Source organism: Vicugna pacos, chromosome 19 (genome assembly GCF_048564905.1).
Source record: "Vicugna pacos chromosome 19, VicPac4, whole genome shotgun sequence".
In the NCBI taxonomy this organism is placed as follows: domain Eukaryota; kingdom Metazoa; phylum Chordata; class Mammalia; order Artiodactyla; family Camelidae; genus Vicugna; species Vicugna pacos.
In genome coordinates, this window is record NC_133005.1 from 4,593,359 (window position 1) to 4,617,957 (window position 24,599).

Sequence of the window (24,599 nt, forward strand, 5' to 3'; positions counted from 1 at the left end):
GCCATCTTGGACTCTGGCTGAGTAATAAATTCCCACCGAACGAGAGCGCGGTCTTTCGCGAGACGCGCTTCGGTGAGAGAGTTTCTGCTGCACTGCGCTCCCGTCGCGGCCCTGTGGTCGGCGGTTTCCGCGTGGCCCGCAGCGAGGGTAGGCGCCGCGTAGCTTCTTTGCCCGGCTCCAAGATGGACGGCAGCGGGGACGTGGGAGGCCGCTCTGGGGAAGCACGTGGGGGCGCCGCTCGCCTTTCCCGGGGCTGCTGGGATGGTGGCGGAGTTCCGAGGCCTCCCGCCGCCGTCGGACAGGGAGGCTGGCGGAGGCGGGGCCGCGGCCGCCCCTGAGAGGCTCCCCGGCGGCGGCGGCGGCGGCCCAGCCTCTTCTTTCCTCGCACAGCCAGGCGGCCCCACTCGAGGCCCGCGTCGCCATGGCTGCGGTTCCCGAGTTGCTGCAGCAGCAGGAGGAGGACTGCGGCAAGGTGAGGCCCTGCCCGCCCTCAGGCTCCAGGACGGGAGGCCCGCCGACCTCCCGGGCTCCGCACTCAGTCCTCCGTCCCTTAGGGCTCCCAGCGTGGGCGTTGCTCCCCCGCGCCGTCCGCCCCCTGAGCTGCCCCAGGCGCTCTCTGCGGACTCGCCGGGGAGAGAACCCGAGCGGCGGGCTCGCTCCCTAGAGACCCGGGGACGCGTGCTTGTCGTAGAAAGTTCTTAAAACTTCCTTGGTTCGGCGAACACCGGAGGGTGAAACATGAAATCCACGACCTTTGTAGCAAACTGCAGAGCTCTATTTTTTTTGCCTCATGTCCGCGCGCCACCCCATTGAGAAAACTCTTTTTGGCCCAAATACGGGGAAATTCCATCAAGTCAAATCTGAAGCGTGTTCCTTACAGCTTTGTAGGCGCTAAATGCGTCACTGCGGGAGTTCTGTTTTTCTGGTGGGTGCTTAAATGGTTGAATTTTGTTTTCGCTTTTAAGAGTTTTAAAACTTGGTTATTTCTGGAATCACCCCTATGCGGCTTGGACCTTGAGGTCTGAAAGGTAACTAACGCAATAACGTTCATGGTACCATAGCCAGTTAAAGATGTAGGGGAAGCCTCTGCTCTTGGCCGTTTACGTATAAGTTTCGAAATTAATAGGGGTTGGTAAGAGTACAACGTTTTGTGCAGAATTATCCACAGGAAAGTTTCTCTGACGATTAAAAAAAGTGGTCTAAAAATTCCGGGCGCTCTCAAATTGAAGTAACCTGCAAGGCATCTCTAAAAATCAAAGGCAGCTTTGATCCCCAGCGCTTTGGAAAGACTTTTTCATCTAGTAAGTGCCAGAGATCACACAGGGTTGCTGAGTTGTTCCAGCAAGGCTGTCCCTGCTGTATTCGTTACTGAAATGGAATACATACGCATGAGGGTCTTGGTTGGGGTATGTATGTTAAGTTGAAGTAAATTCTTTTCTCTCCATAAAGCCAGAGTGTAAACTTGAAAACGATTCTTTCTGGGACATTCCAAAGGTAATTTGCTTTCTAGAGTTTTTATGGTTAAATAGAAATTTTGGTACATTTATTCCCCCTCCGCCCACCCCCCACCTACTTTCATTCTTGATCCAGAGTCTATTTTAGATAGCTGGTTAAAACTTAACCGGTTTAACTACCTTCCTATTTGTTGTATAACCATTGCTGGTTTTTAAAATAATTTCCCCAACACCGATTCTTCAGCAAAATGGGACTGTTATGACTGCTGTTTCCTGCCTCCTGGTTTTAGTGGCTACAGGAAAGGATTGCACAGAATTTCTTTCCTAATTTTTTTAGATTGCAGAAATAAGGAAATAATGAAGTTAATAAAATATCACTCAAACACATGGATTCATTTTTCTTTCTGATCTTCGGTGCTTCTGTGATGTGGATCAAGTCTAGAGGGTTTTTACTGTACAGGAAAAGTTTAGGACAAGTGTGAAATAACACGAGGGCAAATCTTGGGCAAAGTAATCTCTTACTGTAATAAAGCTTTGTTAGTCTACTGAAATACTTTCTGTTTTTGCTGAAAGTATTTTAAGTTTGAACTGTCTCATCTGCTTTGGAAAGTTTTCTCAAGAGGGTGCTGTGCTGATGGGAGGATGGGGTTCTTGAATTGAGACCCACTAAAAATGCAGGGGACGTGATTGATTCTTGAGGATTTTTGAATGCTGGTACAGAACTTATGACTAGTTAAGCAAAAAAGGAGGCAGCCTGTATTTGGTAGCATGGCACTTCCATTTAGTCATATCCTTCTTAGCTGAGGTTGTTAATTTCTCTTCTTCCCCAAAAAGCAGTTTTCTGGGAAAGTTGCATGATTGGTGTTTATCTAGTCCTCTGCTGATGGGAAAGATTGTATTGTGATCTTTTCATTTAGAAAAAGATTTTGCCAAGTCTCCAGCCCCTGAAAAAGTTAACTGAAATATTAACATTGTTAGGCCCCTTTTTCATGATAAATGAATACAGTGCTGCCTCCTCCCCACCTCCCACAGTGATTTGAATCAGCATTCTCGGGTGTCTGGAGGTTTTAGTGGTTTGGGGGAAAATTGGTTGGAGATTTTGCAAAACCTTGTTCCCATAAAAGTAACATTTACCTAGGCCCCTAGTCATTTTGCACCTTCTAGGTTCTCCAGGCCTTCTGTTTGCCAAAAAAGCCTTTTAAACAGCTGGCATCATGTTTCGGTTTCCACTCACAGATTCCATATGATGAGTTCCCGTTAATCTTGCAAACCTGTGGCAAATGGAGGATGGGTCCTTGTTTCCTGGGACTTTTTAAAAAAAGTAATTGTTAAATTGTTAGTGGACTGAAGTAATTGGAGTGCACAGGAAAAGCTTTGTAAAAGCAGGTGGTGACTGCCCTTCTCAGCCGGGTGCTGTTCCTTCACCTCGGCTCTGGTTGGCTACGTGGGCTTTGGGTGGACGGTGTTTCCTTCTCAGAGCCAGCCGTCAGTATTTTGTTACGCTGCTGCCCTGTGGTTTGCCGGTAGTTTTTTGTTCGCTGCTGTGGACGTTGTCGCTAGGGACAGTACTCTCCACCAGGTTAAATTGAGGGTCAGTACAGGAATAACTTGAATTTTCACCAGTGCCAGTCCATATTAAGTGATTCCTGTAGAATGAGGTCTTCTGCTGCATTTGATGACTGGATTTCACTTTTTTAAGTTTGAGAAGGAGGGCATATGAAAGCTGCCCAAGTCTTAGTTCTGGGCCAGTAACTTGCACACAGTGTCTTCAGATCCCCATTTGTGAATACACAACAGCAGGTCATAATCTCCCTTTTTTTTTTTTTTTTTTTTGGCTGTAGGACGAAATGGCTGAAGGGAGGCTGATACAGAATTTTCTGGATTCTCAGGTCCAAATTGTCATTTGGTATGAGACCTAGTAAGTGACTTACTAGAGCTTCAGTTTAAACCAGAATTTCTTAACCTGAGCACTGTTGGTTGACATTTTAGGCCTGATGATTTTTTGCTGTGAGGAGTTGTCCTTCCTGTGCATTGTGGAATTATTCCTGGCCTCTATTGGGTGACAGATGCTCCCTTCTCTCCATTAGTGACAGTCAGAAATAAGTGGAGACGTTGTCAAATGTCCCCTGGTTGAGACTTACCGATTTAAACTTTCCTTTCTAAAATGGTGTGATGTGGGTGGGTCAGGTGTTGAAGAGACTAATCTTTAATGTGCCAGTTTGTTTCAAGCTACTTTTCAAATCTGTGATAAATGCTAAGGAGATAACATGCTGTGTGAAACAGAAGCATTGTTGCCTAATCTTTGGTAGAATTAGCACCCCCCCCCCCAATATTTAGGAATCTTAACAAAAACCAGTGAAGGGTTCTGGGTAGTTGAGGGTTACGAAGAGGCAGTTGTGTTCGCTTTGTTGGAGTTTAGTGCCCACTTTGGACAGGGGAAACCTGAGGCTCTGAGGCCACAGCACTCAGCCGTTGTGGGGCAGAATTGAAGCTCACTGAGAAACATGCTGCAAGGTAGAACTTGGATTAAAATCCTGCTTTTTAAACATTGTGCCTCTTGTCCTTACTACTTGAAATTAGGCAAGAATAGTTCTGTGGGTCGGTACCCTGAAAACTTCAAGTACCCAGCGGAGAGAGGAGCATGCAGTGAATGAAGTTAGGTAAAATTTAGGGAAACAACCTTTTAATCAGTTTAGTTTTTTTGAGGAAAGTGAGCTTTGTAAGTTCAGCCTTTTCTTTCTGAAATAGTGAAGGAAGATGGCTGTGGGACATCTTGTCTTGCATGAATGGTGAATTTGTTTTTTGCAGTTATAAACTGAGACGCGTATTTTCTGACATAACTTAAGAAGAGATTCCTCCTGAAAGGGGACGTGGAGTTAGTCAGCTGTTCCATACCCCCGAGGCAAACCGTAAATACCCTGGGAGAAGTGAAGTTGCAGTTGAGGTGCAGTGGAGAGATTACTGAGCTTGAGTTTAGAAATTGGGTCCTTGCCTTGGCTCCTTCCCACCCTTTTTTTATTTGGTGTAACTTTTTCAGGCACCGCTGTATGGTCTGGCGGGAAAAGTAGTTTTCTCAAAAAAGTAGTTTGTGTGGTATGCGTTTTCTGCCAGAAGAGTTTATAGTTTACTTTTTTTTAGGGGTAGATCCCTAAACCTTCTGTCCAGTTAATGGTGGGGAGTACAAACGTAGGTGTCGCCAACCTTAGGGCTTTCGCCTGATCTTTCATGAAGAGCTGTGCAAAGCTTGCATGGGTGCTAACGGATACCAGGTAGCTGATGAGTGATAAAGAGAGATACTGGAATATTTATATCAGTGATCTGGGAAGTGTGTGATACGTCTGACTAAAGGCCCAAGAAATCTCGCCAGGAAGCAAGCAGCCTTTTCTCTCCATGCTGCCATTGGTGTCTCAAACTGAGATGACACAAGCTTGAGCACAGACAGTTCTGTCCATGTTGCTGAATCTTTGGTGGTGGTAAAGGTAAATTTTATTCTCAAATCTATTTGTTTTATCTTGTGTTGATCATAAAGTAAGACTGGTTTTTGGTAAAGAGCTGTGGACTTGATAGACCAGAAACTTTTGGGAGGGAGCCTGAACGGGAGAAATTAGTTTTTTGTTTTTGGCAGCTGCTTTCTCTGTACCATTGGTGCGTGGATTTCCAGTGTAATTTCTCTGCTAGGAAGTCTTTATAGATAATATACAGTTCAACCCTTTTCACTTTGTCAACTCATTTGACAATAACCTAGGTATCTTGTAATTACTTGGACTTCTTGAAATGCATGTTAATTTTAGCCAGTAATTCAGCGAGGTCTCTTTCCGAGCCCATGTTGAAATTGACTGGTTCATGGGTTTGCAGCCTTGTGAAATGATGATTCAGTTTATCCATTCGCTGAGTGCGCTGCCCTGACCTCCTTCCAAGCCTCGGCTCCTGTTCTGGGATCTCTGGGCTCTGTAGCCCCCAAGTGCCCCGCAGTCCACGGTGTTCTACTGTGGACAGCGTGTGCGTTGGGGACTACCGGTAAGAGTGGTTGGTGTCAGCAGGGATGGGTCCCTGTGGGCCTCATCTCACCAAGATGAGTGGTGGAATCTGATCACTTGCTGCAGCGTTTTATCTGGTTTTTTAAAGCTCCTAACTAACTTCCATAGCTCTTACCTGTTAGTAGACTGAGACTGTATGGAAGTCTTTGAGTTCTGTTGTCCTTGAGGACTAAGAAATGATACTGGCAGGCCTGAGAAGCAGAGAACCAATAGTGGGGGGCGGGGGATGAGAGCAAAGCTCTGTAAAAGCAGAGCTCATATATTGCTCAGTTAACTCCTGTTTCATGCACCGGTGCCTCAGGGAAAAGCTGGGGTAGAACACAGGTTTTGGTTCCCTTCAGGGTGGAAGAAAATAGTGACAATTCCAGTACTACCAAAATTTGAACCATAAAGGAATTTGGATGGGGAAGACACGGTACTAAAACTTCTTACAGAGTACTTCCTGTGAGTGGAAACAGTAACAGTATATGTTGTTTCATAAGTATATATCAGGTGAGTCTGTTTTCAGAAATTACTGCAAATTCTGTGTCTGCAGCAGAGCAGTTCTGGATCTATTTTCTTACAACTATTGGGTCAGGCAAGGTATGCGGACCTTTCAGGCTGAAATACGTTTCCTGCTGGTTTTGTCTCCGTGCTTACAGACCATTATCGGCCTCTCCCTGATAGGGATCTTTAGTTCCTTAGGCAGTGGGGTGAAGGGATAATAAAGCAAAATCTTAGAGAAACAATTTGAAGAGAAGACACCCTGATGTAGCATGTGCTAGCTAAGTACATTTCTTCTGCTTTAGGACTGGAAAATAGAAAGTCATTTAAATATATACAAGTAGCCTTTTTTCTCCTGTCGGTAGTAGTTTCCTTGCAACATTCAAATTCTGATGAGACTGTAGGGGCTGGCATATTCAACTTATTACATGAATACGAAACTGGTTAGATTTAAGTGGCTATTCAGCCAGCCTCCATTCTAGCAGATGAGTTACTGTGGAGATGATTTCTTACCATTGTGTCTTGTCGTTTGACTGTGTGGCAGTAGTGTGGATGGGAGTCAAGTTGCCATAACATAACTATCTTTACGTATCTTCTACCGTGGGTCCTGAATTTCTGAATCCTTAGCTTTCTGTGTTGTCCAGTCACATAGGTGCTCTTTGCCTTCTGTGAGCCGTTTAACCTTTTCAGGAGGGAGTGAGTCGTAAGTGGGATCTGGACCAAAAGTCGTCCTTAGTGGTGCGGAGTTCTACAGATTTGTACGACAGGTGAGGGAATGCACAGGTCCTTTGCATTAGTTATTCTCCTTCTTAGCCTCTCTTACCAAACATTCAGATTTCTTAAAACAGGCAGTGCTTGTATATCCTTCTCACGAAGATTGTAATGTTTACTGTAAGGATTAATTAATCTGGAGGGAGGTATATTGGGACTGATATGTGGTGCAGTGGTTTCTATGGAAATCTACAGAAGAAAGTTTTGTGTTTTTTTTTTTTTTTTTGAAACTTACATTCCAGATTGGAGAGTAACTGTTTTAAATTTGATTCTCATAAGTGACCTAAGGGAACTGGGAAATGGAAGAATTAACATGCCTGCCTTTCCCCACTAATTTAAACAGCCATTCTGGGCATTTGGACATCTGTGGCCAGTGTGGTCAGACACAGTGTTGGCCGGCAGGGCTAAGGCATTCCGGGTGCTTACTTAGGACAGGGGATAGAGGTGGGTGAATGGGGGAAAGAATTTGGAGGGTGATTTATTTAGCAGCTGCTGTGGCCTGGGGCTGTGGGATATTTGTTTTGTTGGCTGAGCAGAGAAAGGAATGCTGAGCTTTTATTCACACTTGATGCTTCCGAGAGAGGATCCAGTGCTGACTTAGAAGCTTTAGACAGCTCACAACTTTTTACTCCTTGATGATTTATCTGCTTTCATTATCTGGAGGGTTATATACAAGAAAGTTCATTTGCCTTGTGAATAGGGATTGTATGAGTTGGTGATGGCCTGTATACTCAGAATTTTGCCACTGTCCTTATTCAGACAATTCTTTAAGGCTCAAATGCAGACTTTTCTGTGTTTGTTGTGTTTGTTTTTTGGTGGGGTAGGGTGGGGAGTGTTTGTCAAGTCAGTGGTCAGATTTTTGTTTGAATCACTTCCTACGGTGTTATGTCCAGGCAAAGGTAATCACTGCTAGAGAAGCTTGGGTGCTCGATGCCTTGCTGTATGGTGTTTGTTATTCTTTTGTGTCCTCATCGTATTGAACAGCGAAACCCAAAATACCTATGCTGACAAGAAAGGATGATAGTAGTATGTTAAATAGTAAGGGCTGTTCCTTTGTGTGGTTGGGAGTACAGGAAAAGAGGTGAAAGCAGAGTTCAGTAGAACAAAAAGCAGTTCGTGAAGCCCGTTGCAGCTTTGACTGGCACTCAGATGAGCCCCGTTTACTAGATTACGTTCCCCTTGGGTTTTCCAGCCCTAATTCCAAAGGTAGGCTGTGTGGAGCTTGCAGGCTCACTGGGCTTGTAGTGAGCTAAAATGAAATTGTCAGCATGTTCAGAAATTGAGAGATGGCTAGAAACCAGGACTTGTGACCTCTTTAGGAAATGGGATCTCAGGAAGCATGGCAATGGTTGCTGAGCTCGGGGAAATGCACCTTGGACCTGGCCCATGGGCTGCCTGTTCCATGTAACCTGGTCCATGTAAAGTGAATAAATCATGTACTAACTCTGGCGTGGATACATTTAAGATCAGTGGGATGGCTAGTGTTCTTTGCAGTAAAATTTTAGTGTATATTTTGAAGTCTTTTTGAATGTTGTATTGACTTAGTGGTAAATTATGAGAAGGAAGGAAACTTTTATCAGAAAAGTGTCAGAGCTAGAGTCACAGTTCTGATAAAATGAAGTGTCCCTGACCTTGAAGCCTTATCTTTGTTTGCAGGGATCTCATAAATGGACATGTGAAAATTAAGCCAAACAAGCAACTATTTCATAGGAGTCATCAAGAATTCATTTGGAAGATGTATTTAGCTTGAAATAATCAGGAACAGTTCAGTATACCATGGTCTTACTACTACCTGACGTTAAAATGAAGTTCTGGTGACAGAACTTGAGGCTTCTTTTTTAGAGGAAAGCCATTGTTACATGGCTAACTCTGGCTTTTGCAGTTAAAACTTTTCTTAGTCACAATGCTGAAGGAAAAAGGGAAGTACTGACAGCTTCTGAGATACAAAGGAGAGAAGTAATCCATGTGCTTTAAAATAATGTATTTAATCTTTTTATACCTGATAGAACCAGCTTTTCTGTTTTCAGAAATACAGTCCGTCAGTCTTTGGCATTTCCATTTTGAAGAAAAGAATCCAAAGGCAAGTTTAGAAGGAAATACCTCAGTGTTCCAAGTTCTCTCATCTTAATGCTAGTCTTCACGTGGCATTCTCCCTGTGTTCAGTAATCTGGAGTGTTAAGGATGGCAGTTTACCTTTAGCACAAGCTTATGGTTGGGAGTCGGGGCAGGGATGGGATGCATATTCCATGCAGTCTCTCGTTCGTGTCAGGTGTTCAGATTGACTGTCAGCTTGTCTGCTTTAAAAAAGAATTTATTGTATTTTTAAAAAATTACTGTATTTTAAGTTCAGTAGGGAAACTTGAAAAGGAAAACCGTTTTAACCACTTTTTCCTAATAGTCCACTTCTTCCAAGAATTCTTCCTTAAGCTGGCAAAAATGGAGTTGGATATTTTCTCTGAATTTCCAACTTACAAAGTAAGTTACTTTTGCTTCCAAGGCAGTGCTCACACTAGTTCCTTATATGTAACCACAGTGGGATTCTGCTAATTAGGGCCTTTGTTAGTTTTTACAATTCATCTCTTGTGCCTAGATTTCTCATCTCCTTGAGACAGCCCCTGAATATAAATAGGTCCACTCTTAAGTTGGATTTTATTTCTCTACCCAAGATCCTGTGCCACATGACTATTTTCTCCAAGTTTTCCTAGTCTCTAACTTTCAGATACACCTACTCTGTTAATGCCTCTTAAGTGTTCTTGTAATTTGGGCATTTAAGAAGTTCAGGATTTCTTTCTGTCTAGTTGAAGCCTTAGTATGGTTCTTCCAAGTATTTGGTTAAATGTATTTTTCATGTAGACAAAGTATGTAACGTATGTGATAATAGAATCATATAGTTGCTTTGTTCAGATTATAGGGATTTGCTGGCCCCGCCCATGAGTTTAAGGGCAGGTTTCCCCACAGTTTCAGATAGACTTAGAGATACTGCAACTTTGTTCTAGATGGTCTTACAGACTGCTTTTTAACTACTAGCTCCCTGTACTTGGAAGAATGCTCTTTAGGACTAAAATGAATTTGAGACTAATAGCCAAAAAATGTATTTCAGCTGAGATCTGTATCAGTGGACCTGAATGTTGACCCCGCGCTTCAGATTGACATACCTGATGCACTCAGTGAGAGAGACAAAGTCAAATTTACAGTGCACACCAAGGTAAGCGACAAAATGACTTCAGTAATAAAAAACAGTGCCCGGTGACAGCTTTGTTCCCAGTGGGGGTGAAGAGACTGCCTGACCTGAGGTGCAGTGTAGCATTCTGCTCAGGGAGGCCCTCCCTGCTGGTGCTCCTAGTAAGCATCAGATAGGTGCTCTTAGGACAGCGTTCTCCACTGGTGGGGGCCCTAGGGTTGTGGGCCTTGCTGGTGTTAAATGTGGCTTGTACTCTGCGCTGTGGGGAAGCAGACCAGGCAGAGTAACATAGGTGGAGCCGCCTCCCTGCACAGCTCCACCTTTGTTTTTAATTTGTATTCGTGGGAAATGCTTGCTTTCCCCGTATTTACCAAGTTTTTGGCCTTCACCTCACCTGTTGTGATTCAAAGACTTTTTTTCCTCCTCCGAATTATTTATTTGACAAAGTGATATGCCAATCTGAAAAATACAGAAAGCTTAATTTCTCAGAATCCTTCCAAGAACATTTCCAGCCTCCTTTCTCATTCCATTCTAGTTAAAACGTATTATGCCAGACACTTGTAAAGGGTTTACAGGGATTTAATATTCTCTAACAACCTTATGGTGATGTTCTGTTATCCCCCTCTTACAGGTGAGGAACTGAGGTACAGGTTTAAAGAAGGTAAATGGCTAAGGCACAGTTTGAATCAGAAAGTTTGAAGCGCTCTTGGTTTATGCAATCTCCAGCATACATACATCTGTTACCTACAAGGTCCTCTCCCACGTGGTTTTCTTTTCATACCTTGGACTGATTAACATACCTGTTACTCAGGAGGCAGTGTGAGGGCTACATGATTATATCTGCCTGAGCTGACCTGAAAGGTGGAGTTGTATGAAAAGAATTAAAGGACATGTTGAATCTTAGTGAAGACTTTGGTAGTGGTGGGGGTTATGTTGCTGCTTTGTTCTTCGCTGGATGTTTTATCATGCAGAATTTCCCATAGTGCACCCCGTGAAACCCAAACCGCTTTATCTAAAAATGGTGGTTAGCAGTTACTTCTTTTCTTCACAGACCACGCTCCCCACGTTTCAGAGCCCAGAGTTTTCTGTCACACGGCAACATGAAGACTTCGTGTGGCTACATGACACTCTTATTGAAACTGCAGACTACGCCGGGCTTATTGTAAGTGCATTTTGGAAAATCAGAAAACTGTTGAAGCCAGTTTCTTCTATCTTGCTCTTCATTTTGTTTCAAGAAACTTAGCCACTTTTTGTAATAGACTGTGAAGTTAGTCTGACTTCATCTGTCAACTAGAGTGTATGTTAACTATTACTGGTAAAGTTTAAAGTATATGAAAACGGTGTTACAGCTACAAGATGAAGCATAGTCCTACACTCCACAGTATGACTGTCAGCAGTTCTGTGGTTCACGACGTCCTGTCTGCCTTTAGGTTTGGCATTTCTCTGGCATTTCCTTTCAGGCATCAAGTGGAGTGGATTTCCATTGGTGGTGGTGTGCACCAGACTTCTCAAGTACAGTCTGCTGAAGGAGTAAAGGAGGCAGTTACCCTTGTGCCCTTCAGAGTTAATGCATGGCTGCAGGGAAGAGACTTAACTGATTTTAAAGGAGAGATCAATGTGGCTTGTCCTACCAGGCCAACTGAAGAATCTGGCCAAAAAATTGAAATTAGTACTGAAGCTTATATTTAAGAATGTTCACTCAGAATTAGAATCTCTTGATTATCCTCTGGAATAAAAAGTACTTGTAAGCCTAGAGACTATAATCTTGACGGTACTTACATTAACTGGTTTCATTTCAGCACTGATTGTAATATGTAAGTTAAACTAACAGCCGCAGCAGGATAAACTGTCAGAGTCAAAGTGAGTGCCTGGATGTAGGGAGAATGGTTCTTTTAAATGGCCAAAAGGAATAAGGTTAAGAGAAAAGCAGGAGTTGGTTTTTAGACAGCCCCACTGGGCTACCTGCCTCCTGTGCACAGGCACCAAGTTGGAACTTCACTGGGGGCAAGAGGGCTCACGAGTCACTTGCCTTTGCTGCAGATTCCGCCTGCGCCCACGAAGCCTGACTTTGATGGCCCTCGAGAAAAGATGCAGAAACTGGGAGAGGGCGAAGGGTCTATGACCAAAGAAGAATTTGCCAAGATGAAGCAAGAGCTGGAAGCGTAAGTGGATTTTCTTGATGGGGCTCTGTCTTTGGAGAGGAGAAGTGGTGATGTGTACAGAAGTAAGAATCTGACAGTTAATTTTTTTTAAGTATGACAGTTAATTCGTTGCCTAGTTGCTGTCTTCTCGAACTGCATTTTGCAGAGTGTGGGTGAGGGGGGTGTGGTCTTTGTACTGCTGACACTGGATAGACTGATTGTTTTCCTCTGTGTAGACCATGCTTGTCATGGAATGTTGGTCTGGCATAGTGATGAACTAAACCTTTGTGTCTTTATATATAAATAATTCTTCAGGCTACTGACAGTGTACAAAACTTTCTTCCTTGAAGTTTGTTGACTGAAGTATAGTTGACACTAGATTGCAGTGAATCCTGTTATAAAGAAGCATTCTAATAAGACCCACATTGATGACTTGAAAGAAGTCCAGCTCTGCATAAAGCATACTTTAATCTGGCTGTAATTATTTCAGAGAAAAATGGACTCTCTATCTTGTATCATAGTTGGAGGTTTGCATTAAAGTTTATTATGAAACCTTCCCCGCACTGCTTTATCTCGGCCCCCTCCCTTCTTCATCAGTGTATTGGGTTTCAGGTGTGCATTTCAGCAGTCCCAGCAATGCTCTGCTCCAGGCCTGTGTTGTCCAGGGCCAGGGCTCACGCACCTCCAGTACTGAGTAATTCAGCGTGCACTCGAATGCCTCATGACAGCTCTGAGGACTCTGAACACAGCAGACTAAAGTTAGGAAATTCAGTCATCTTTAACGTATAGATGGAGATAAAGCCACTTTGTCCTTTCTGATAGTTCCAAGGCTTAGTAGACTCAGTGCTGTGTACATGGCTGCAGAATTAAAGGGTTTTCATTGTGTTAAATGTTCTGTGGGTGTGGGCTTTGCTGACATGCTCCATCAACCCCAGTTACATCACTTTCCCCTTAGGTGGCTATTCCACAGATGCCAAAATGAGAACTGCCGTATTACCTATGTAGATACTAAGTTATGCCAAGATGCTTTGGGTCCAGTTCAGGTGTGTGCATGGCTGCAGGAGCAGCTCAGTGGTGGTCACAGGAGCAGAATCTCTCAGCTAGCTGAGCCAAGCCAACCAAATGCCTTGTGCGCTTCTCTTTCAGTGAGTATCTCGCTGTCTTTAAGAAGACTGTCTCTTCCCACGAAGTCTTTCTTCAGCGGCTCTCCTCTCACCCTGTTCTCAGTAAAGATCGCAACTTTCATGTTTTCCTGGAATATGATCAAGATGTAAGGCATTTTTATTTCATTTCCGTGATCTGGTTAAAATGTACACAAGAATATACTCGATATGTTTTCTGAAAAGTTGACTTTCAGAGTTGAGTTTCAACATGATGGAAAATTTTTAGATGTTGTTCTTCCCACCCCCCAATACATCAGAAGTGTAAGACAGTATCAACATAACAGAAGAGTAATTCTACTGAGAATTTAAAACCACTAAGGCTTTGTGCCTTTATAGTTTTTCAAAACATCTAAATCACACGTTCAGAATTATAACCTGTGTTTAGGTTAGCTGTTTATTTAGTATTTTGGATCTGCTAGTTAAGATGGAATGAGGGGTGTCTTATGTATGTCCCTGTACTAGTAGTGACCTGGAGTGTGTGCAGGACTTGATGAAAAAGATACACACCATGAACTGTTCTGCTTTTCTCTCCAGCTGAGTGTTAGGCGGAAGAATACCAAAGAGATGTTTGGTGGCTTTTTCAAAAGTGTGGTGAAGAGTGCTGATGAGGTCCTCTTGTCCGGAGTGAAGGTGAGTGGCTCTGCGCTGCTCTGGAAGATTCTTCTCGTCATGTAAATAGGTGACCTCTTACTTCTTCAGAACAGGTATCTGTGAAACAGTTGACACTAACTTCTCAAAATTATAAGTAATTTTTTCAAATTTTGGTTATTTTCATCTACTCATTGAACTTACGCTTATTTTCCCAATATCCTGTTCTTTCCCAGGAGAAGGGAAGGGAGGCTTCCTACACTTAAAGGGGACACTTTTCTACACTGTTTCCTACACTTTTCTGTAAGGAGAGAGGTTACTCAATTATTTTAAAAAGAAAATTAGCTACAGACCTGTGTTTCATGCTGTTCTCCAGAGCTGCACTGTCTCTGGCTAGCCCTGGTTGCACGTGGCGGTTGAGTACAGTTAACTGATGTAAGTAAGGACCCGAATTTAAAATTTGATTTACACACTGGATTGCAAGGACTTGATATGAGGGAAAAAACAAAACCATTAGAAGTAATTTTACCGGTTTTTTTTTTTAAACAACTATCATTTAAACTGGTATAATTTCTGTACAGCAAACTACACATATTTCAGATGTACAATTTGTTGAATTTTGACAGGCGTATACACCTGTGAAACCATCACCAAAATTTTAATCACTCCCCAAGAAGTGCAGATTTTGAAATAAATCCGTGAGAGTGAGGCTCATGTATTTCTGTTGGACAATGCTGATCTAGAACATCAAATAAATATACGAGGTTCCTCTCTCCTCGTACGGGTGATTTATTTATTCTCTTCTTAGCCCTCCCTCCCTTTTTAACTGAGCTGCCTTAACAATTACTGTCTGGTGTCTGACTTTGCCACTTGAGGGTTTGAGTAAGGAGCCCAGGGTATAGGTGCTGATAAAAGAGGGCGTCGTCAGAAATTTGCAAACTCTTGGGCCATCTCTGTGGCACAATTGAAGGTGTGCAGGGCTGTCATTATACCTGTGCGTTGCCGGGGGTTTGGCAGCCCTGGCCAGTGCCCACAGGATGCCAGTGCTGCCTCTCAATCTGGAATCAGCCAGATTCGCAGATGCGGGTATCCAAGGTGAGAGCAGCCCACCAGGCAGAACCACTGCTCTAGTGGATTTGCTAGATGTTAGAGAGGATGCCCAAGTTTTACCCGGCTTTGCTACATGGCTCTTTACAATGGTTCTCCTGGGTGGGGGTGGGGCATTCTCTCTGTTGACATTTCCTGCCAGCATTTCATTTTTGCTAATCTTGGATATGAAATGGCAGTTTTATAAAACAAAATTGTTACTTGTATTTCCCTGGTCTTTAGAGGTTAAACTTCTTATGCATAAGCTTATTTCTTTAATGTTTTTTTTCTAATATAAAATATATACTGGCATTCTTAGTTTTGCTGCTTTAATGTCTTTTTTCCTTCCATTTAGGAGGTAGATGACTTCTTTGAGCAAGAGAAGAATTTCCTCATTAACTATTATAATAGGATCAAGGATTCATGTGGGAAGGCTGACAGGATGACCAGATCTCACAAAAGTAAATATCCACCCACTAGCCACTTAGCTTTGCGAACGCGCCAGCTTCCTTCATGTAAAAAGCACTGTCCTTGTTCCCGCAGATGTCGCGGATGATTACATCCACACCGCAGCCTGCCTGCACAGCCTGGCTCTAGAGGAGCCCACAGTCATCAAGAAGTGAGTCTTTGTTGGAAGGCATTCTCACTAATCCCCTAATCGAGAGTGTTGGGTGGGATAATTAAAAGTGTAACGAGTGATGACTGCGTAGGTTCAGCTTGGCTCTTGAGTGCAGGCTCCCTGAGAGGGGACTGGTCTCCAGCACCCACATCTTACAGACCTTCCGAGCATAATCACCTCTAAGACGTTTGTCCGGGACTCAGGGCACTTCCATGGCAAACGTGGTAGCTGCTGTCAGAGCCTTTATTTCTGTCACTTACCTGTGTCTGTTTCTCGTTGATTATTTTGATTTTGGAGTTGTCTTTGAGTGAAGTTTGCTCTGTGTTATGGCAAGTGGTGCTTGCTCTTTTCTTGGAAATACTGTGGACTGACGTGAAGAGGTTTGGTGAAGGTGGCCGTAAGGATACAGTCATTGCTCAGTCTGATCTCTGAGTTTTTCAGTTTTTCCGTTCTGGTTATTCCTAGTTTGAGAAGGTATAGTCCTCCATATCCATGGGATCTGCATCTGTAAGTTCAAACAACTTCACGTTGAAAATACTTAATTCCAGAAAGTTCCAAACTTCAAGGAAAAACTTGAATTTGCTGCACGACAGCAACTATTTGCATAGCATTTACGTTTACTTAACTATTCACGTAGCGTTTACTTTTTAATAGGAGTGTAAGTAACCTAGAGATGGTCTAAAGGATACAGGAGGGTGTGCATGGGTTATGTGCACATGCGCCATCTGTATAAGGGAGTTGAGCCCCTGGATTTTAGTGTCTGTGGGGCAGGGGGATGGAGTGTTGTCCTTACACCTAGGCTTGGTGTAACCGGGTGTGGTGTTTCAGGTTTCAGAATGGAAGTCGGGCTGCTGTAGAACCAAGACGAGGTAGTAGCACGTTTATGGCTTAGAACCTGACCTCGTTTACCAGTCTGGGGACACGGGTTCTCATGCAGCACGGCTGAGGGGCCCTGAGGGAGGCGGATGCCCATGAACAAGGCACTGTGACCGCGCTCGGTTTTCTTCTCTGCTAGATCGGGGACGATTGTGATAAAGGCTCTGCTTTGATAAGTTAATTCTAAAGCACCACGGGCTAGGACTCCTGAATCTACCTTCATGTCATTGATAAGATCGTATTTTCTGCATGATTTAAGACCTTAAGCCAGAATCGTGTATATTTTCAGGTACCTATTGAAGGTTGCCGAGCTATTTGAAAAACTTAGGGTAAGGATTTTTATGTTGGCTTTCATATGTATTTTATGGCCTGTAGACTTCTGCTTAGTGACCTTTAACTTTTTAACAGAAAGTAGAGAGTCGAGTCTCCTCGGACGAGGACTTAAAGCTGACGGAGCTCCTCCGATACTACATGCTCAACATAGAGGCCGCTAAGGTAAGATGGGCTCTTGGATCCTCCCTGCCGTGACCCAGCAGAAATATGGTGATACACACTGTCCTCTTTGTTAGGAGTGAAGGAAGATGGGAATCAGGATTGTTCATAAATAATAATGTAGGTGGTGTCAACCTAAATAAAGAGGTAAACCGAGGGAAGCGCGAATTCTCAGAAATAGTTTGTTCAGGAATTGCAGTTACGCGGGAGAGTCCATTGAGGGTTTGGGGTGGGCTGTGTTATGGGCAAGGGGTGCGGAGAGGAAGAGTCCAAGCAGTAAGTTCATTGGCTTGAGGGTGCTGGTCCCAAGCTGGCTGTGACAGGTCGTCATTAGTGAGGAGATAAGTCTTGGACGTCTGGATACCAGGCATTTATGGGAAATCAGTCCTCAATTCTTAAGTCCCGTTCTGAGGGTGTGTTGTATGTATCCTCGAGTCCCATTTTAGATGGAAGTCTTTTCACAGTGATGTGCATTTTTGTGACCTTGTGCCCTTAGTTTGTACTGCTGAGGAGCAGCAGGCCTAGTGCTGAGTAGACGGAATAGTTCGGGGGATTATGTTAACAGAGGTAGACATAACTGGACCTGTGCCAAAGGGGCTGTTTCAGTCATTTTTATATGAAAAACAGTAAGTCAGGCAGCATATGAAATTAAGCAGGGAAAACACCTAACGGGAAAATGGCATCGGGAAATAGAAATTCCTTCTTTTCCTCATAGTTTTAGTTTTATTTGAAGTAATTTGTCTTTTGACATGTTTTCGTTGTGTAACATATTTGGATGTCTTTAATGCACGTTAGTCTGTATCTTCTTCAGTTTATCTTCTACTCTTACAGACTTAAGAGCTGACGATGCACTTTTTTGAGTACGTGCAGGAGTAGACATAAATTGTATGTCTATCATGCACATGTGCCCCAGAACTTCTGTTTTAGATACTGAGGTCACTTCTGCTTTGCCCTGAGATCACAGAGGCTGTGTTTCAGGTTAGGTGCTCAGGGTGGGCCCTGAGGCGGGATTGGCGGGGTGATGTTTTACCACCTCGTTGCCCAGTTGCATTCTAGCAGCATCACTTGACTCACTCAGCAGCAACTGTATGTGTTCTGATACACAGTGATTAATTTTCTGAAATGACTTTTGTTTATTGACTCAACTAGGAAAAAAGTCCTTTCTTCTCTTGATCCACATAAAGAATTCTGGAAAGGCTCTCAACAATGCATTAAGAATGACTGTTCCTAAAATAAGTTTAAAAAATACAAAAACAACAGAAAACCAAAAAAGGAAAAGAATTGCTGTTTCCCAGCCTAATTTTGATACTTAAAATGGTGGGGGTAGGTACATGACATGGTTGCCGCTGACCTATTTTAGGCTGTGTGTTGCACGGTGGTACTTGGTCTGTTTTTTAGAGTACTTCATACATTTAGTCTTCCTGTTTTGCTCTACAGATTTTTCAGGATAGGTTTAACTACATACCATATTTAATTTTCTCCCCAGGATCTCTTATACAGACGCACCAAAGCCCTCACTGACTACGAGAACTCAAACAAAGCCTTGGATAAGGCCCGGTTAAAAAGCAAAGACGTCAAGTTGGCTGAAGCACACCAGCAGGAGTGCTGCCAGAAGTTTGAACAGCTTTCTGAGTCTGCGAAAGAAGGTGGAGCGGGGTCAGACCCCTCCTTCCTTTCTGCTTTTCATTTGTAGATAATTTCAAGCTCAGAGAAGTTGCATGAATGGTGCCGAGAGCAGCCCTTCGTCCTCTGGGAGTCACCTTTCTGACCACAGCTTGTCACTTGGGCACACGTACCCCCACTTGTGTTTTTTATAAACATATCCTGGGGTTTCTTTGAACCATTTGGGATGAATTTGTATATTTCATGGTCTTTTTATCCCTAGAAACTGATAGTGCAGTGAGCAGCTTCTGTGAACTGGTGACGGTGCAGTCTGCTGTCTGCATTCTCGTGCTTGTGCCAGTCGTTTCCTGCAGTCTAGGGTTGCGTTTAGTTACCATATCTCTGAAGTCTCCCTTAATTTGAAAGAAACCTACCTCAGCTTTTTTTTTTTTTTAAACATTTGCCTTTTTGAAGATAATTTCTTTTTACAAGTAGAATGCGCCTCATTTTTGGTTGGTCCGTTTCCTTGCAGTTGGATTCTGGCTCGCATTGCCAGCAGAATACTCCATAAATAATGTGTGCTTCTTAGGGCATCATGTGTGAGGTCATGTTGTGTTCACCTTCCCCTCGCTTTTGGTGTTTTGATTACCCAGTCGGGGGGGTCCAGTTGATTTCTCCACTGTGTATGATACCTTTCCCCCCATGCCACCGACTGGCAATCTGTAGGGACAGACCGTCCTACTCTTTGTCATGCTTTGTCCTAGATTCAGCCTGTTGGTGATTCTTCCCGGAGCCAACCACGAGCAGCTCCCCTCCCCCAGCTCGGCGGGCCCTTCTTCGGGGCAGCGCTTGGTGCTGTCCGCTAAGCACAAGCCTTCCCTTCTCTCCTGTATTTATCATCTTTATTAGAGTCGGATTCCTGTCTTCAAAAAGTTTTTAGATTCATGACTATACTATTATTTTGGTGTTCATACTGTCCAGACTTAGCCAGTGCAAGTGCCTTTAGGCTGGTGTGTCCTTATGACACCCCATTTTTTGAGACTAGAAAGGAGTTTATTAGAGTGCACTGCTGTAGACAGCAGTGAGTCACACAGACTAGAGGTGCCTGTGTGAGCCCCGAGGGCTTTGCACAAGTCTCTGACTGGTTTGTAGGTGAGGTAAGAGATTGAGGGTCTGTGAAGGGCTTTAGGGTTTGACTGATAAGGTGTGCTGATAAGCATGAGCTACTGTGAGATTACCTGGGGCTATTAGTTTAATGGGGAAACACACCCAATAAAGAATGTACTTTATCTGTTGAGAGATCACAGACACATCTGAGAGCCCAGGAATGGGTGGGTCGTTGGACTTTGAAGGACATCAGTGGGCCCCACAGTCCCCCCTGACGGATGGGCAGTGACAAATCAGGGACAAAGGTCTCATTCCGTATCTACTTCCTGCTGAACTGTGGGTGTAGTGCTGTCCCTGACTGTTATGGGGTCCTGACAACCCTGCATCCTTAAAGGTGGGAGTGGTAGGAGACACCAGCGGATGGCACCTGCATATTTTTGAGCAGTTGGATGTTCTCTGCCAATTAATCTTAGACCTTTTTTACTGCAGCCCTGGAAATTGCTGTTTCTTCCAGGAGCCCAGGTTCTTCTTACTTAGGGAATAATAACAGGATTGATGGCTCGTTGCTTCTGGAGTGCCTCTGCTTCTAGACCCTTCATCTGACATTGAGGAAATGCAGGGACATGGGCACATGCACGTTGCTTCACACACTCAGGAATTACGAGTCTGCGATGAGAACTCAGTTCTAGTCCACATCCACAGGGTTCGTTCTTGCCATCCGCCATTCTGGAGTAAGGGGCTTTTCATGTGTAGTTTACCTTTATTAGGAGATGGTGGACCATTTTCATTGAACACAAGTGTAAAAGAGTCTTCTACTTAAAAGATTTCACTTCCCTGTAGTTCTTGGGGGCCATGGAACACACCAGAGCAAAAAGTAAAGAATGTATCTTCCAGAATGTGAAGGTAGATTACAGTGGGACACTATACTTGATTTACCTTCAAAACTCAGGTTTTCGTGCAAAATACCCCTCTCATTTTAACACTTTACCCCCCCCCCCCCCCCGCAAAGTCCAGGCATATTGAGTAGAGTTCTGCCCCTCTGTCTTGGCCCGTGTCTGTTCAGGACTACAATGCCTTGATGTAAGGAACAGAGCTTCTCTGTCAAATCTTTGCAGATGGTTTGCAGACGCACTCATGTGGCTGTTCTTTGGGTTCTTTCAGAGAAACCACCTTCTTGCTGCCCTATACTTAGTCAATTCTGGCCCTTTTTTTTTTTTAAGCTAATTTAAATTTACAAGGAAAAGAACACTTCAAAAACTACCGAGTTAAAGTCTTCTATAAGCCAAACTTTAGTGGCTCTGGTCTTTTTTTAAAAAGAAAAACCACAAAGCTTTAAAATGGTTCCTGTTTAGGCATGTGTTTATTGCCTAAGGTTTGTCCCTGTGCTGTTTGATTGTATCCTCTTTATTCAAAGAGGCATGAGTGTACGATTTTTAGAATACTGAGATTATTGGGCGTGTGGTAGAAGTTAGTTGAACAAGTACGTGGGCAGGCGTCACGGGAGGCAGTGGTCCCAGGGGGAGAGGAGGAGAGCTTACCCTGACATCTGGCAAGACAAGCCTAATGTATCCAAGGTACTGTCACTACCTTCATTATACATTGTTTCTTTACTTTTTAACGTGGCTGTTTGTGTTGTTTCTGTCCTAATGGACAAGGTACAGGAGGTAAGTTGGCTCCTGAGTGCCCTGGAGCAGCAGCTTAAGCCGAGGGAGGGTTTTGATCAAAGGCGTGCTGTTGAAAGCTGCAAGGCAAGGAGCTTAAATTAAGTTCACAAGTTTGTGGAAGGAATTAGAGGGAGTTAGTGCATTTTTTTTGGTTTACCCTAATTTCTAATAGTACATTAATCCTGAATTCTAATGGTGGCAGTAGGAAAGGATAGACCTGAAGGTGGCATGTCCTGTAGATCTTACCACAGAAAAGCTGGACACGAGAATTGCAGTTTTCAGAGCTTAAAAATAATCCATTAAAAAAGGTCACTGATGCAGGCACGTTTGGCTCACTACTTAGCCCTTTCCCACGCTCCACCAGCATCGATTCCTAGAGGTCAAGGGCAGGTCTGCTCGGCTCAATTCTCCAGGTAGTCAGTGGCCATACTGGGATGGGGTGATGTCCATATACCGTGGCAGGCATATCATTAGTGTCTTGGTGTGTGCTCCCTTCACAGAGGTAATAAAAATGAGAGAAAAAATTAGTGTACCAAAGCTCTGGAGGTCATTTTATTTGTGAGAATGATATTTGGAAGTTAAAGATGAAAATTGTTCACCTTTTCTTGGTAAACTTTGTTTTGTAGAGCTAATCAGTTTCAAACGAAAGAGAGTGGCAGCATTTAGAAAGAATCTAATTGAAATGTCTGAACTGGAAATAAAGCATGCCAGGGTAAGTGTTACCTTCAGATTAAGCCAACAACTTTTGGGTTTTTTTTTTCCCCTGAGTGATTTCCCAGCTCACTATTTCAGTGTCATCCAAAAGATGGGGTTTGCTTTGCGGTTTTAATCCCCTGTGATGTGGGTGGGAGCCACTCGCTGGAATATTTTTCTCCACTGCAATCCTAGAATTCGTAATGTCTTGATGAAGTGCCCTGCTTTTTGAGAAGCGCACTCCTGGTGGCGGTTACCCTGCTTCCGTCTCCCAGGTCCTCACACTCGAAAAACCTGCCCCAGTAATTCGGGCGCGTCCGCCGCGGCCCCAAAGCTCGTCACTGTCTGGAGTTTTCATGGAAAACAACTTTTTTTAAGTAATTGTTTTCTACTTTGCTAAATGTCTTCTGATACTAATTTTCGTTTAGAAAAAAAAAAGGAAGAGAATCTTCCTTACATGCATCGTGTGTATAGCATGATTCAGCCCAGAGACGCTGGAACACAGTGGCGCCTTCTGAGGGAGCTTTTATGGGTGTTGGCTGCCCGGGCCCACTCACTCGGTTCCTGGGCATGGCTCTCTTGGTGACTGGGGGGACAGTAGACAGCGAGCCCCAGGGTGCTGTCTGGTTCAGGGCAGTTGGGTCACTGTCACTGGCCGTCAGCATTAGTTAAAGCAGGAGGCCTTTGAACATTTGTTGTGTATTTTGAATTCCTTTGTTTTAGCTGCAACATAGACGTTAACTCCTTGCCATGTAAGGCCTTTTAAATTTTCAAGTGTCACTTATGTATCATTTGTATATAATTTTCATAATCTGAGTATTCTAAGTTTTCTGAACTCCTTTAAAGCGAGAACTTCGTAGAATATTTTGTGTAAAGTGTTATCTGCGTATGTATCATCTGTAATTTCATTTATAATCTCACTCATAACTAATTTTTAGCAACTTTATATCCAGTCTTTCCAAAGCCTTCAACTTAAAAGAACATCAGGTTTATATTACAGTTAGGTTAAGGCACGTAAGCAGGATTGGTGTGACTCCATTAGGAGCATGCCGGGGCGTGTGGGGGTGTGGGTGCTGTGGCGGCATTCTGAGAGGGTAGAGCTTCCTAACGTGAAATTGGGGTGAGGGGTGTGGGTTCCGGTTTGGTTGTTATTAATGAAAAGCACCAGCTCTTGTCAAAAGCTGGTTTGAGGTTAATTCTTACAGATAATAGGAAACCTTGGGCCCCGGAGCACGCGCTCACTGGCCCACCTTGGCTTCTGTCTTCCAGAACAGTGTCTCCCTCTTGCAGAGCTGCATTGACTTGTTCAAGAACAACTGACCTGCCTCTTCTCTGATGGACGCGAACGTGAGGAGAGCGGCCTTGCTTGCACTCAGATCATCACCACAGATTTACTACCTTTGACTTGAGTTTAAAATTATGTGGATAAATATTTTGATTTCTAAAGATCTTAACGCTTAACCCATGTTTTAAAATGTTTCTGTTGCATGCTACTTGGACATAACAGATCTTTTCCTTACGCATTTAGTACCTCAGAGTGGGTGGCGTCTGAATCCTGGTTCTAGTTTGTCTTCAATCATTAAGAAAGTGGGCGAGAATCACGTGCCTCCTGGCGGCGAGTGTAAGCGATTGCCTGGCACCTGTTTCATGTGCCCGTGTCCCTGCAGACCGGTTACTGTAGGGTAGGTAGGTGCCGTTAAAACAGAATTTAGCTACTTGTTACAGGTAACAGACATTCCATCCCTTCATTAGCTGGTTTCCTCCCTCCTCAAGGGTCTTCAGTCACCTCAAGTTGTCTGTACTGTTACAAGAGCAAGACAGATCTCGTCTGTACGTACACCCTTTGCAGTTCCATCTTTGTAGCTGGAATACAAATATTTGAGGGGAGAGAAACATTCTAAGGGTGTAAGAAGAGGAATGTGGCCTGCTTTAGAAGGTGGCCAGTTCTACAGCAAGATGTGAACCCTCCTTAATAGTAGTGGGGGGGCGGTATTTGTTTTGTGTTCGGACTTTTTATAAAGTACATAATAAAATGATAAACCATGTTCTACAGTGGAGTGTTTTTGTGGAAAACAAGGCCAGATGTGCCCGAAGACTGCAGTTGCAGCTAAGCTTTGGGGGTGGTAAGGGCTTTGGCGTTTCTGCTAGGAGTTGTCCTGGCCTCTGTTCTAATCTTAACATTTCTGAAGACCACAGGCCAGTTTTTCAGGGTCTGCCTGTCCCATCATTGGTGTGACTGAGCCTCCAGGTGGTGTCTGCCAGGTTTTCTCCTTGTGAAGTTTTACTGTGTTGTTTTACTTTGTAATTAACTGTTGGGAATATACATTGAGGCTATATAAAAACATTTATCCACTGGTTTTAGCTTCTGTTCTTGTTTTAATCAGTTGTAACTGGTGTGAGGGTTGTAAAACACTGATTTTGAACACCACACAGAACCTTTTCTTACACTAAACTGATGTTGAAGACACGCTTCCCCAGCTTGTCAGTTACAGTAGCTAAAATTTACTAAACAGGCTGGACTCGGTAGCTTCTCTTCATGCTACGTGTTTGGGAAGCATGGTGCAGGAAATGAGTGGGTTTAAACATACTTGTAGCCCCAGTTTGGGTTCCTACCCACGTGTCTGTCTTGCTTACCTGTCACC

At 43.7% G+C, this 24,599-nt stretch overlaps 1 protein-coding gene and 1 non-coding gene across 3 annotated transcripts; both read left to right on the forward strand.

Moving 5' to 3' along the window:
* The first annotated feature begins 4 nt into the window (after positions 1 to 4).
* SNX5 (sorting nexin 5) lies at positions 5 to 24,002 on the forward strand. 2 transcript variants are annotated; one of them, XM_006206178.4, is made up of 14 exons: positions 5 to 147; positions 391 to 472; positions 9,846 to 9,950; positions 10,978 to 11,088; positions 11,967 to 12,088; positions 13,214 to 13,337; positions 13,765 to 13,860; positions 15,260 to 15,365; positions 15,448 to 15,523; positions 16,689 to 16,728; positions 16,808 to 16,894; positions 18,378 to 18,537; positions 21,891 to 21,976; positions 23,227 to 24,002. In XM_006206178.4, exons 2-14 carry the CDS (start codon positions 422 to 424, stop codon positions 23,275 to 23,277), a joined length of 1,215 nt encoding a protein of 404 aa, XP_006206240.1. In that variant the 5' UTR covers positions 5 to 147; positions 391 to 421; the 3' UTR covers positions 23,278 to 24,002. The 2 variants fall into 2 exon arrangements, with proteins under 2 accessions (XP_006206240.1, XP_072799829.1); XM_072943728.1 differs by having other exon boundaries at positions 31 to 147; positions 395 to 472.
* On the forward strand, positions 5,314 to 5,548 carry LOC116278908 (small nucleolar RNA SNORD17). The gene has a single exon (XR_004188255.2). It is a non-coding gene; the product is annotated as a small nucleolar RNA SNORD17 (small nucleolar RNA).
* Positions 24,003 to 24,599: the final 597 nt, after the last annotated feature.

Bases quoted from the DNA above. Each gene is read 5' to 3' on its own strand.
- SNX5 (XM_006206178.4), top strand. From the start codon at position 422: ATGGCTGCGGTTCCCGAGTTGCTGCAGCAGCAGGAGGAGGACTGCGGC. The intron at 473-9,845 runs GTGAGGCCCTGC...AATGTATTTCAG, and splicing joins AGGAGGAGGACTGCGGCAAG to CTGAGATCTGTATCAGTGGA. The intron at 15,366-15,447 runs GTAAATATCCAC...TTGTTCCCGCAG, and splicing joins GATGACCAGATCTCACAAAA to ATGTCGCGGATGATTACATC.